The sequence below is a fragment of the Mustela nigripes genome, chromosome 8, assembly GCF_022355385.1.
Source record: "Mustela nigripes isolate SB6536 chromosome 8, MUSNIG.SB6536, whole genome shotgun sequence".
Lineage (NCBI taxonomy): Eukaryota > Metazoa > Chordata > Mammalia > Carnivora > Mustelidae > Mustela > Mustela nigripes.
Genome location: NC_081564.1, coordinates 30,876,974 through 30,890,891, shown reverse-complemented (window position 1 = coordinate 30,890,891; position 13,918 = coordinate 30,876,974). Strand labels below are relative to the sequence as shown.

General features: G+C 37.6%; 1 protein-coding gene across 2 annotated transcripts in view; it reads left to right on the top strand.

Annotated features, from left to right (window-relative positions):
- The window catches only part of SEH1L (SEH1 like nucleoporin), a 29,174-nt gene that overhangs the window by 11,568 nt on the left and 3,688 nt on the right, over window positions 1–13,918 (top strand). For both annotated transcript variants that reach the window (XM_059409141.1, XM_059409142.1), the window contains exons 4-7: window positions 2,715–2,926; window positions 6,659–6,757; window positions 11,362–11,502; window positions 12,442–12,599. In XM_059409141.1, the coding sequence (XP_059265124.1) occupies window positions 2,715–2,926; window positions 6,659–6,757; window positions 11,362–11,502; window positions 12,442–12,599 (610 nt within the window). The remainder of the gene's footprint in view (window positions 1–2,714; window positions 2,927–6,658; window positions 6,758–11,361; window positions 11,503–12,441; window positions 12,600–13,918) is intronic.

Sequence of the window (13,918 nt, the reverse complement as noted above, 5' to 3'; positions counted from 1 at the left end):
CAGTATCTTTTTTTTTTTTTTTTAAGATTTAAAAAGATTTTTTTTTTTTTTTTAATTTATTTGACAGACAGAGATCACAAGTAGGCAGAGAGGCAGGCAAAGAGAAGAAGGGGGAAGCAGGCTCCCTGCTAAGCAGAGAGCCCAATGTGGGGCTCGATGAGGGGCTCGATCCCAGGACCCTGGGATCATGACCTGAGCCGAAGGCAGAGGCTTTAACCCCCTGAGCCACCCAGGTGCCCACCGCCCCAGTATCTTTTTTTAAGTTATTAAATGTATTATTTGTTTCAGGGGTACAGGTCTATAATTCATCACAATACACAATACACAGTGCTCACCATAACACATACCCTCCCCCAGTATCTTTTATTGGAATGACTGCTCTTTGTAGAGGCTGCTTTTAGACAATAGGCTTGAACTGTGGAATGTAAAGCAAGGCTAAATACAAACAGGCCCATAAGGGCCACCCACCTCAAAATATCCATAGGCCCTAACTAACTAATGGGCTACTTACAACCTGGCACAGTTACCAAAAAAGGGAAAATTCCAGAAGTCCCCATACCTCCTTGTCTTCCTCTTTTAAATACAGTCCCCATCCACTGCTTCCTAGCAGACAGTCTCTATGCTGTCTATGCTCCCTTGCGGTGCATTGGATAAATTCCTATACCTGCCTCCTTTGTTCTGCGTCTGGTGGATCCTTTCACTGCCTGTTTTTCAGGCTTCTCCACATTTGGGGGCCACCATCAGATAGGGAGAGATGCTTTCCCCTTTGAATGGTCTTGGTGTCCTCATTGAAAATCAGTCGACTGTACCTCAGAGTCCACAGTCTCTCATGGTTCATCTCCCGGGCTTTGGAGGGGAGAGGTGTGGGGGGGTTGGGGTTGGGTGAACCTGGTGGTGGGTGTTGTGGAGTGCCAGTATTGCATGGAGCACTGGGTGTGGTGCATAAACAGTGAAAAGAAATAAAAAAAAAAAGAGAGAGAGAAATAATGAAAAAAAAAATCAATTGACTATGTATAGAAAGAAGGTTTATTTTTGGATTGTATTTTGTTCCATTGGCCTATGTGTCTCTCCTTAATGCCAATATCATATTCTTCTGATTACTCCAGGTTTGTAGCTTGCATGCTATTCACAGTTTTATAATTTTTTTTTTTTTTTTAAGATTGATTGATTGAAATAACCTCTACACCCAGCGTGGGGATCTAACTCACAACCCTGAGAAGTGGAGTCGTCAGCCACATGCCCTTAAAATTTTTTTTTTTAATGTTGGGAGGGGTTGGTTTAATTGCCTTTTCCCTAGGGAAAAGGCAAACAACTGCTTGAGGGGAGGAGAGAAGGGAAATGTAGAAAATTGGAGGGAGTTTTCTAACAGTCAGGAATGGGTTAATTAGAATGATAGGTTGGGTTGAGGAGTGGTGGCATAGAAAGGATTTTTGTTTGAACTTAGAGGTAAAGGTTTCCCCCTTTATATGAATGTAGAGCATTCTTAGGAAAACCTTCGTAAGCTGAAACGGCCATAAAGTAGAGAATCAGTTAGCACTAACTTATATGGAAGAATTTTTTAGTGTTCCTGAGCTAAAAAATAACCTCTTTTAGGCTTTTCTGATGCCTTAAGACACACTTTGCTAATGTTAGCACAACATAAATCAAGATAAAGCACAGATGCTTACAGACACAGTTCAAAGCTCTTGAGGCTTGATGCTGAGATGCTGTGTAGGTCTCAGGGAAGGAGCTGGGTGGTGCCATTCTTATACATGAGGGTGCTTGCTGCCTCTAAAGACTTGTAAAACAAATGACAATTCTATTTTCTCTTGTCGCAAAAGCTGGGATCCTCTTCAGATTTCTTTTGGTTAGCAAGAAAGGTACTGAAGTAGGTCTTTGTAAAAGCAAAGTGCTGTAACATAAACCTTAGAAAAGTAGGGGATAGCTGTATATTTATTGTATTTAGTTAAATCAGCTGTCATTAATGCATTTAATATTTCAGCAGTTGTATTGGTATTGATTATTCAGTGGTGTTCATAGACAGATGTTTGCAAGGATATAATCTTTGGAGTTTTATGTGCTCTTTTTCTACTATTGAGACTCCTTAAGATGTATTTTAGTAACCATAGACAATAAAGTCCTGATTTCTAAATTTTGTTGATATTTTCAGTCAGAAATCTAGATGCCAGAAAGTAGCTTGAATATGCTCTGTTGGCATTCTCTAATTATCACAATGCCAGCTTTGTACCATTCTCTTGGTCTCTAGTAAACGACTTCTCTTAAAGTGGTTGGTGGTGATCCAAATAGGGCTAACTGGCATTTATGTTTAAAGGAAGAAGTTGCATGCTTTCCATTTTACTGTTAAAGAATCTTAATTCATGTAATTTACTGCTTGCAGCATACTGTGCAAAACAAAACTACCTATATTAAAATTCAAACAGTTTGTAGTTTAGTGACTGGTCTCCTTAAGGCAGAGTTTTTGCACTCTTAATAAAGTTAGACTTTCTAAGGCAACTTTTTTTCTCCCTTAAAGGGAATAATTAATTATAGGTCACTAATTTGTTACGGATTGCCAACTGTGTATGTGGTATTTTGCTGTGGAGGAAATTGAGACCCCGGTGGTTTTTAAATAACTTATTCAAGGTTACTTAGTAAAATGGCAGTGGGATTTTAGAACCCATGTTCTTTCTACTCTACCATCCTTCCTTTTGTATGTAAATAATTTTTTTTTTCAGGTTAAGAGGACAACTCTAGTGGATAGCAGAACATCTGTTACCGATGTGAAATTTGCTCCTAAACATATGGGCCTTATGTTAGCAACCTGTTCGGCAGATGGTATAGTAAGAATATATGAGGCGCCAGATGTTATGAATCTCAGCCAGTGGTCTCTGCAGCATGAGATTTCATGTAAGCTAAGCTGTAGTTGTATTTCTTGGAATCCTTCAAGGTAAGCTTACACAGAAAACCTGATAATATAATCCTAGTAAAGCAAATTAGTATTTTTAAGCTAAGCATTTGATGGGTTAATTTCCTTAAAATATTTTCTTAGTCATGTTTATTATTTTTAAAAATACATGTTATGTAGAATAAAAATTCTCTTTAATCTGCCCTCACCCTGTTATGTCTCTTGTCCCCTATTTTTATTCCATAGAAGAAGCCAGCCATTGTAAATATTTGGGTGTACAACTTCTGGGCTTTTTCCATGTATATACCAATAAATACTCAATGTGTTTTTAAATACACAAATATAGGCAACATGCACATATACTATCATGTAAAGGTAGACCAGAACACACAGACGTGTATAGACATATATTCTCCTTATTTGAAATTTGCCTTTTTCATTTACAAATATATTGCGGGTATTTCCCAGTGTATTAGTATATATATCTAGTTTTACATTGTTTTTTTAACTGCTATACTATATCATAGTTGCTTTTTTTTAATGATTTTATTTATTTATGAGAGAGAGCATAAGTGGGTGTGAGGGGCAGAGAGAGAGAGAAAGAAGCAGACTCTTGCCGAGCAGGGAGCCTGACATTGGGATTGATCCCAGGATCTTGGAATCATCTGACCCAAAGATAGACCCTTAAGCAACTGAGCCACCCAGGTGCTCCTCATAGTTGCTTTCTATTAAGTTATTTTTAAAATAAAAGAATAACGAATTACTTGGTAGAGAAAAAATTTCATGGGCACCTGGTTGGCCCACCCTCCCCCACCATCGTCTTGCTTTCTCTCTCAAATAAGTAAAATCTTTAAAAAGAAAAGGAAAAGAATAATTTCAAATCTAGAAGAGTATAAAATGAAAGGTTAAAAGTTCCCCTACCTGCTAAAAATGCCCTTCATAGTTCTGATTTTAGATTTTAATTCTGTCAGTTGCTATGGTATTTTTTTAAATTTTTAAAAAAATTTTTAAAGGATTTTGTTTTCAAGTAATCTCTACACCCAGCATGGGGCTTGAACCCACAGCCCCAAAATCAAGAGTTGCATGCTCTCCCAACTGAGCCAGCCCGGCACCCCAGTTGCTATTATATTTAGTATATTTATTTACTTATGCCTCAGGTTCTTGCTATGTTAGCTTTAAACAGTACCTATACTCACTATAAGAAAGATGAATTTAGTACATTTACAAAAGCTTTCCATTTCTCAATGTATGACTAGATAGATATCTCCTTTTTTTTTTTTTTTTTTTGGTTAAGATTTTAAGTAATTTCTACCTCCAGCGTGGAGCCGAACTTACAACCCTGAGGTCAAGAGTTGCATGCTTCACCAATGGAGCCAGCTGGTTAGAGAGATCTTATTTGTGGGAATGTCGATGATGGTTTTTTAGTTATATTGGTAATTATCAGAATTTCAGATAGTGTATCCATTTTCAACTTAGTGATTTACCAATTTTTAGATTAGATATGGACTCTCCTCTTTTTTTTTTTTTAAACAAATTAGCTTACACCTCTCATTCACCCATTTTCTAATATTTTTTTACATTGCTTATAACTGGCAAGGGGATAACTGAGTATTTTACTCCTTGGGGAGATATGGGATTGGTTTCCCATGAGCCTTTGATCACATTTTTGTCAACTAATAAATACTTAACCTTATTTTATGAGTGTTTGTGTTTAAAGATACCTTATTTAGCATATGTTGCTGATTCATTAACATTGAACTCTGCCAACAGCCTTAAAACTCATGCCTTAACAAAGCTTATCTAATACAGTATTTTCTCCATAAGGTATTATATCATAGTTTTTTTGCTAAGCTTAGAAACACTAGACTGTACTGCAGTACCACTTTTGGGGACCATTTTAAAAAAAGAAATCACCAACCCACCACAAAAATGCAAAAAGCATGGTGGTAAATAGAGTGCAACACTTGTTTTCAGTGTGAGAGTTGAAATAAGAAGGCATAGCCTTACATTGTTTGACCTCAGCATGAAACATGTAGGTCGGATGATTCATTTTTTGCAGAGCCGCTCCAGGCATATTCATGAGTTGACCGTGAAAGCCCCAAGTATTGGATTTTGGGGGTTACAAACAAATTTTAGTAAGCAGGCCAGTTTACAAATAGAGAACCTGCAGATGATAAGGATTGGCTGTATCTACTTTCTCAGAGATCATTTGTATACCTTGGTCTTTATTTTCATGCATCTTGGTTTCATTGTGTGTTAGTCTTTGCTTGTTTTTTTGTAGTTATGAACAAGAATAGTATTTATAGTTAGGAACCAGTATTGGTATTTTTCTACTGTTAGGCGCTCTGTTTTCTTAGTAGCACACTCTCTTACCTAGTGCTTGGCTGAGTTTCAACTGAGTAGGTAGAGTGTGTTGGCAAAATTCCCTTGTAGGGAGTATAAACCAAGGGAACTGGTAGGCTGGGGTATCCCTGAATTTCAGGAGGACTTGACTTTGGGGATGGAGCACCTTAATTTTTGTTTCTTCTTGTCCCTCTCTCTGCCAGTTTTAGAGTGTTGTAAAGCTCTATTAATAAAGAACTAAACCTTTTTTTTTTTTTTTAATTACCACATTCTGTTTTCAACTTTATGAGGTTGGCAGATGACAAGGTCAGAGGTTTAACAAGGGGTTATGTTCATAGGGATATTACTTAATCTGGATGAGGGAGGCAAAGGAAATCAGTATTGAGGTAACTAGGCATAGAAATTTAAAAAAAAATTCAACTTAGAGTTCACTTCAGTAGAGGTCATGCTTTTATTATCTTTTGTCTTTTTAACAGACTTTATTTATTTATTTATTTTTAAAAGATTTTATTTATTTATTTGACAAACAGAGATCACAAATAGGCAGAGAGGCAGGCAGAGAGGAGGAAGCAGGCTCCCTGCTGAGCAGAGAGCCCCATGCGGGGCTTGATCCCAGGACCCTGGGATCATGACCTGAGCTGAAGGCCGAGGCTTTAACCACTGAGCCACCCAGGCACCCCTCTTTTGACTCTTTTAAAAATGAAGTTGACCACAAATGAATCTAAAGAAGAGAATGACATGTGGGGAGCATGCCTTCTTGAGGGTTGATCTTTCTCTGCTTTTCTTCCTTCTGTCAGGGTTTCTTCTTTTTGTACAAAGCACTTAAAATCCTTTTGCCATGAATTGGTCGCCATAGGATTACTTTTCATTTCATAGGTAATGACCAAATCTTTCAGGAAGAAGAATTCTAAGACCTCCCGGCTCTTTTTTTTTTTTTTTTTTTTTAAACTCTACTGAATGCTTGAAACCTTTTGGGAGAAGAGCTACTTTTTTAAAAAAAATCATTTATTTAATTAGAGAGAGCACATGAAAGAGATTGTGCATGAGCAGGAGGAGGGACAGAGGGAGAAGGAGAGAGAGAATCTCAAGCAGACTCTGTGATGAGTGCAGAGCCCGACATGGGGCTTGATCTCATGACCCAAGCCAAAAGTCATGAGTCGGTTTCTTACCCTTGAGTTACTAGACGCCCCAAGAATTACTGTCTATTAGCAAAAGGATGGTATTATTTGTCCCCATGTTGAGCATTCTCAAGGACATACCTTTCCAAGGTGTGGCTGTGTCAGATGTATGGCAGGGATCTATCTAGTCATGGTAGCAACATGCTTATTTGTGGGTTGTAGAGCTTCTTGATGCCAGGTTTTTCTAATTCTCTGAATTAGATGTATATTAACTTGATAATTATGTAAAAAAGTTTTTACTTTTCATTTCTAGCTCTCGTGCTCATTCCCCCATGATAGCTGTAGGAAGTGATGACAGTAGTCCAAATGCAATGGCCAAGGTTCAGATTTTCGAGTATAATGAAAATACCAGGTTAGTACTGCTTTGGTTTTAATTAGTGTCCCAAATTGCATTTAATTTTTAAAAATGTTATTTCTTTATCCATTCATTGAATTACGCATGATTCATTACCTATTTACTAATTCTTGTGCTATGCCAATTTCTGTGCTAGGCTCTGATAATATAAAATTAAATGGTATAGAAGAAAAGGTGACTGATTTTCCAGTATGTAGCATCTCGCTGGGAAAACAAACAAAAATATTAAAGTGATGATGAATTTTATAAACTGGGAGAATTGGGGTGTTAAGGGTTTACTATACCTGGGGGGGAGAGGGCCAGGAAGGTTCTCCAGACAGAACTTAAGGGGTGAGTAAAAGTTAGCCAAAGAGGGCAAAACATTCCAAATGGAGAAAACTACAAATGATAAGGTACGTGAACAAGAGAGAACCAATATATTTTTATTGTAGTTGAAATGAAATAGGCAAAAAGGAGTGTGGTGAGAAACAAAACTTAGATCTGTGAGACCTAGTGTTCCATGTTTAGATTTTATTTTATGGGAAATGAGAAGCCATTGAAAGATTTTTGAGTTGGGGAATGATGGGCTTGCATTGTAGTTTAACTCTTCCATAGTTATGGAAAGTATTTTTGAGGGCAGAGGTTGAGGTGGGATATTGTAGTGGCTTTGGGATAGAGTCATGGCAATGGGGATTGAGAGAAGTAGGCAGTTGGAGAATAAATTAAATGGTATGAATAGGATCTGATGACTGGATGTAGAAGGTGAAGAATGGGGGAAGCTTTTGAGATGACTTTCAAGGTTCTGGCTTAATAGTTCAATGGATGGTGTGTAATTTCTTGAAATAAGGGCATCTGGAAATAGGACAGATTTGAGTAGAGTATAGCAGCACATGATGGAAAATTTATGTTGGGTCATGTTGTGATACCTGCAACACCTCTTAGAGCTGTAAAGAGGTGTATTCAGAGTCTTATAGGAAAAGAGAGCACATATCAGTTGTTCAAGTGGGCTTCACATGTGCTAGACAACAGTCTTGAGTTGAGGAACCAGATATTGGGCAGGACCAGAAGCAGAAAAGAACTAGAGTTTTCCCCTTATCTGTAGGGGATATGTTCCAAGACCACCCAGTGGCTCCCTGAAACCTGAAATAGTATGAAATTGTATATACTCTGTTTTTTTCTATACATATATATCTATGATAAAGTTTATAAGTTAGGCAGAATATGAGATTAACAATAGTAGTTAGTAGTAACATGTAAGAATTGAAATAATACACTGTAAATAAAAATTATATGAATGCAGTCTTTCTCAAAATATCTTACTGTGTTGGACTCACACTTCTTCCTGTGATGATGTGAGATGATAATGTGATGAGATGGCAGGAGGGGAATGGTGTAGACCTGTGACATAGCGTTAGGCTACTGCTGACTTTCTGATGATATATCAGGAGATCATCTTCTGGATGGCAGTTTGATCGTGGGTAACAAACTGTGAGAAGCAAGACTGGCTAAGGGGGGGACCGCTAATTCCTTTGGGCTTTGCAATTCAGAATGTTTCTAGGGTTTTTGCAGAGTTCTTATACCAGCTCTCTAACTTCCCAGATTATTGATTTCTTCAGAGAGTCTGTGCTTACACAGTGTTGTCCAATAGAATTTGCTGTGCTGATGGAACTGACCCATGCCTATACCAGCTAACGTACTGGCTACTAGCCACATGGCAGCTGTGGAAGCTCAGAATGTGCTACTACAGCGGCAGAACTGCATTTGTTTATTTTTATAAATTTAAATTTAGATAGGCACATGTGGCTAGTGGCTGCAGTATTGGCCAACATAGTTCTAGATTATAGGAACCTTCCTCTAGAACTTCTGAGGCTTTTGTAACCTTTTAAGCTACTAAAGCTATGAGCAATATTAATAGCACATTTTTTTAAATAAGCATTTCTTAAAAGATTTTATTTGTTTATTCATGAGAGGCAGAGCGAGAAGCAAGCTCCCCACCGAGCAAGGAGCCTGATGTGCTGGGATCATGACCTGAGCCGAATGTAGACACTTAACTGACTGAGCCACCCAGATGCCCTATAAACATTTTTTTCGATTAACATATAATGTATTATTTGCCCCAGTGGTACAGGTCTGTGAATCATCAGCTTACACATTTCATCACACTCACCATAGCACATACCTTCCCCAATATCCATAACTCTATCCCTAACCGCCCACCCCCTGCCCTATAAACATTTTAAAAAAAGATTTGAGAGTGAGAGAGTGTGCACATGCATGACAGGGGAGGGGTAGAGGAAGAGAATCCCAAGCACACTCTCTGCTGAGCATGGAGTCTGATGCAGGGCCCGATCCCATGGCAGAGATCATGACTTAAAACAAAACCAAGAGTTGGATGCTTAACCGACTGAGCCACCTGGGTACCCCTAATAGCATATTTTAAAGAGGCTTCATGAAGAGTTAATATTATTAAAGTAATTTCTTTCAGCCTTAGCTGAACAGAATGAGTTTGGAGGCATAAATCGAAAATTTAAAAGGGGGATCATTTCTAAAACATAGAAGAATGAAAAGTACTTCATAAATAATATTTGAATAAAGGGATAAGAACTTCTAGTTAGTTCTGAAAGAAAATACAGGGCAGATAGAAAAGAACCTAAAACTTAAATGAATTCAGTGATACAGATAACCGAATGAATCTCTTAGCTAGCAGAATAAATCTAGATTAGGAGCTGGATTTCCTGCATTATCTCCTATAACAAGGAGCCTGGCAGCAGAGCAGTTCAGGTGTCAATTAAGCAGCTCACTTGGTGCAGTGGTCTTGTTATTTTCCTTTTTTTTTTTTTTTTTTTTTTTTGCTGTCATACTTAGCGTGTGGTGACAGCTCCCTCTTAGATCACAAGAGCCTTTCTAGGTTTTCACATGCAAATACAAAGAAGGGCATTTGCTTTCATGTCTCTTTATATTAGGGAGAGAGAATATTTTCTGAAAGCGTCTTAGCAGGCTTTTTCATTGGGTCCTCTGGCCAGAATTGGGTCACTTACCATGCTTTAGATGCAAGGGAGCCAAACAGTAAGTGCCTGGTATTTTCTACATATGACTGGGAAGTGGCATTGGGTAGGTAAAGGTGTCTGTGTGTGAGTGTGTGAGGGATTGACTTAGGAAGTTAGCAGACCTTTAAGTTCACCCATTTTTGGATTTTTTTTTGGTCTGGTTCTTTGAAGCAAGAGTTGTTCAAAAGTTCTTATATAGATTGAACATGTTAACATAGAGTGATAGTGGACTGTGTAGCATGAAGTGATGAATACTTAGTTGATATTCCTGTAAGTAATAACACCATTTAGTACACAAGAGACATTTGTCCAATTAACTAGTATTGGATATTGTTATTTCTTTGGTGAGTGAAAATATTAAGAAAGACCTGGTCTTCATAGTGATGTAAGTGCCTACTTTTATATAAGGCATTTTCACATATTTTATGAAATTCAGATTCTAACAGTCATCTTATGAATAGGGTAGGTAGCTTTTATATTAGCACCATTTTATAAATGAAGAAACAGATCAAGGTAAAATGATTTGTCTAAGATCAAACAGAAGTCAGGAGTAGAAGAGTAGAAGCAGCAAGGCTGTGGCTTAGATTACTCAGGGTGAGCAGTATAGGGTGAGGAGAGGTTAAGGAAAGAACAATGAGGCATGCCCTGGCTTGGAGACATTTGAGAAAAATGTTGGGGTGAAAAGAAGGCCAAGCATAGAATGTTGGGAACACTAGTATTTCAGAGGAGGAAGGTAAGGTAGGTGCCTCTCTCTGACTCCTCCGTTACACACAGGATTCTGTGCTTCACTTCTGTCCCTGATATTCAATCGATGACATAGAAAAATGGAATAGGAAAGTCTTAATCTGTTGTTTCCTTCATTGTTTTCTTCTCTGTTTGCAAATAGAGAAATAGAATTGTAGGGATGAAGTAGACTTTGGTATAGCTTCCTTTATCCCCACTAAAATTCTTGCTGTTATCAGGTTCATTTTTCAATTTATGCTCAAGTACTTAGGAATTGAATTACTCTTTTCTTGGAATTAGATACTAATGGCTAATGAATCAGGATCTCATTTAATAATTCAAGTTTTTTAAAACGGTTCTAAGGTAAACTTAGGAAGTCAAAGAAAGAAACCCAGGCGGCTTTATTAGTTTACTGGTGTTGCCGTAACAAATTACTACAAACTAATGGCTTAAAACAGAGATTTATTCTCACAGTTCTGGAGGCCAGAAATCTGAAATCAAGGTGTAGTCAGGGCGTGCTTCCTCCACAGTCCTTCCTCATCTTCAGGCTTCTGGTGGCTTTGGGAGGTCCTTGGCATGTGGCTGCGTAAGTTCAGTTTCTCCCTCTGTCTTCAGATGCTGCCTTCTCGGTCTGTTTCTCCTTTTCTGTCTTTTATGCAAATGATCCAGGATGATCTTATCCTGAGATCCTTAATTATATATGCAAAGATCCTTTTTCTAAATTAGGTCACATTTCTGTTTCTGGGGTTAGGCCTTGGCCTTATTGTATACTGCTGAGGTAAACACTGCTTCAATGTGGATTTTTTAAAATTTTCATTTCTGAAATTTTTATCTGAATTGGTTTTTCATTAGGAAATACGCAAAAGCGGAAACCCTCATGACAGTCACAGATCCTGTGCATGACATTGCCTTTGCTCCAAACTTGGGAAGGTCTTTCCATATTCTAGCCATAGCAACCAAAGATGTGAGGATTTTTACATTAAAGCCTGTGAGGTGAGTTTTTGAAGCAATTACTAATTTAAAACTATTCTTAATTTTCTTCCATGGAGAAGAGTGAAGAGGCAACTGTGAACTGAAGAATGGATTCTTTATTGAACATTTTATCTACAAATATATGAGTTTTGGGGTTGGGGAATGGAATAAAGACAGGAGATTTATGTTTTCTTTAGGCTGATATGATTTGGATCCTCTGAATATAATTGGTACTCTGTAAATGTTTGAACAAATGAGAGGTGGGAGTTTACTTAGGAAAATTAAATTAGCACTGAGACATTCTTGTGAATAATCTGTTCAATCTTTAGTTTTGGAATTGTGAGTTTCAGTTCTTTTCCTTTTTCCTTCCTTTCCCCCTTCTATTCTTTCCTTCCTACAGCTTTCCTTTTAAAATTGTTATGTATTTTATTTCTCAGTTTTGTTTGGGGGAATCCTCTTTTGTTTTTTCTTTTTTCTTTCTTTTTTTTTTTTTTTAAAGAGAGAGAGTGGGTGGTAGGGGGCCCAGAGGAGCAGAGGAAGAGGGAGAGAGATAATCTTAAGCATGTTCCAAGCCCAGCTTAGAGTAGCCATGAGGCTTAATTTTGCAACTCTGAGATAATGACCTGGGCTGAAATCAAGAGTTGGATGCTTAACTGACTGAGCCACCCAGGCACTCCTGTTCCTTTCTTCCATGAAATAATTACTGAATAATTTTTATGTGGTAGGGTCATACTAGGTGCTGGGGAGTCAAATGAAAGCGACATGGCCCAGCTCTCAATGACGTAAGGTTGGAGGGGTGTGGGAGGGAAGGTGGTAGTTATGGATATGCACGGTTTTATAATGTAATATGGTAAAAATAATATAGTATGTGAGACCATTTGTATTTTTAAAATTAGAACTTTGTATATGTGTGTATAAAATCTTTAATCAGCATTTTTAGGGAAGTTTTTTTATTAATAGGAAAGAACTTACTTCCTCTGGTGGACCAACAAAATTTGAAATCCATATAGTGGCTCAGTTTGATAATCATAATTCCCAGGTCTGGCGAGTGAGTTGGAATATAACAGGAACAGTGCTAGCATCTTCAGGAGATGATGGCTGTGTGAGATTGTGGAAAGGTAAGATTTTAATGAAGGAATTGTTGCTGTGTTGGTTCGTCAGAATTTTCACTTAGAAATGTAAGTTCAGAAATACTTCGGAAAAATTATCTTTCTACAGTTACTTAAATTGATGTCCTAACATTAATTTGTGTTATTTTGAACCTCCATTCATTTACTTAGTTCATGGCAGTTAGGACTGATTCAATTGTTTTTTAAGTTTCCATGTGGAAAAAAGCAACTTTTAAAACTAAAAGTAATTGTAACAGAATATGCGGTTTAAGATACTATTTGCTATATTATGCAGTATCTCCAAAAAATACCATTTGCTATATATGTAATCTGTGTGACTGCTCTGCAGACTCAGGATAGGACTACAGAGATCTCCTATTAAATAATTGCTTTTAGCCAACCAGCCCTTCATAGGATAAAACCCAGTATATACCCCACTTCCTCTCTGCAGCTCTCAGAAGTTGAAGCTTCTGGCCACTGATTCTGAAAGTTTCTTGTGCCATGCTGAGAATTCCGTCTAGTAACTCAATGCTGACTGGTTGCTGCAGCATGGTCTGCACTTTTCCATGGAAGTTTATCCATTGGGCGGAGGTGTCTTTGGTCCTTGTACCACTCTAGTTGGTGGTATCCCACTTTTAGGATCCAAACTTAAGCTTAGTTCATGTACCTTGAGCAGTCACTGTTTCTCAAAATGCAGTTTGACCGAGTCTCCCATGGCCAGTTTTAGGCTGTGGTAGAACCAGCCCAGACCTCAATTTCCTCAGTGTCATTTGATATCAAGGGCTTTGCTTCCTTTTCATGCCTCTGGGCTTTAGTCAGGACCACACAGTTCCACTCAGGCAGGCTCCCTAACTTGAGTTTCCTGGACCCAGTGTCTCCAGTACTCTGTTTTGCATTCAGAGAATTAGGCCATGTTGGGTAAGCCACTCAAATCCTAAAGGTTTGTTACTTACATCCATCTCTGAGGACATTAGGTACCCACATGATCTGTACTTGCATAGCTAAGAGGATAACTCCCATTACCCTCCATATACTTGTGATTGAAATTCATTTTCCTGAAGATGAAGAATTTATTTTGATAGTAAAATGTTAATGTGGTAAATTAGAGAGTAGTCTTTGTTAATATTTATCTTATAAGGAAGGAGAATGATAAAATTTTTTTTTAAATTAGTTCTTGTAAAACTTTACAAAATAATTGTTAAAATTGAGAGATATATATATTTCATTTTAAATATGTCTAATATATCTTGAGAGATATGTTATAGTTTTTTTATTATAGTTATTTCTTGTTTTTTTTAAATTATAGTTAAAGGACTTGACCACAAATT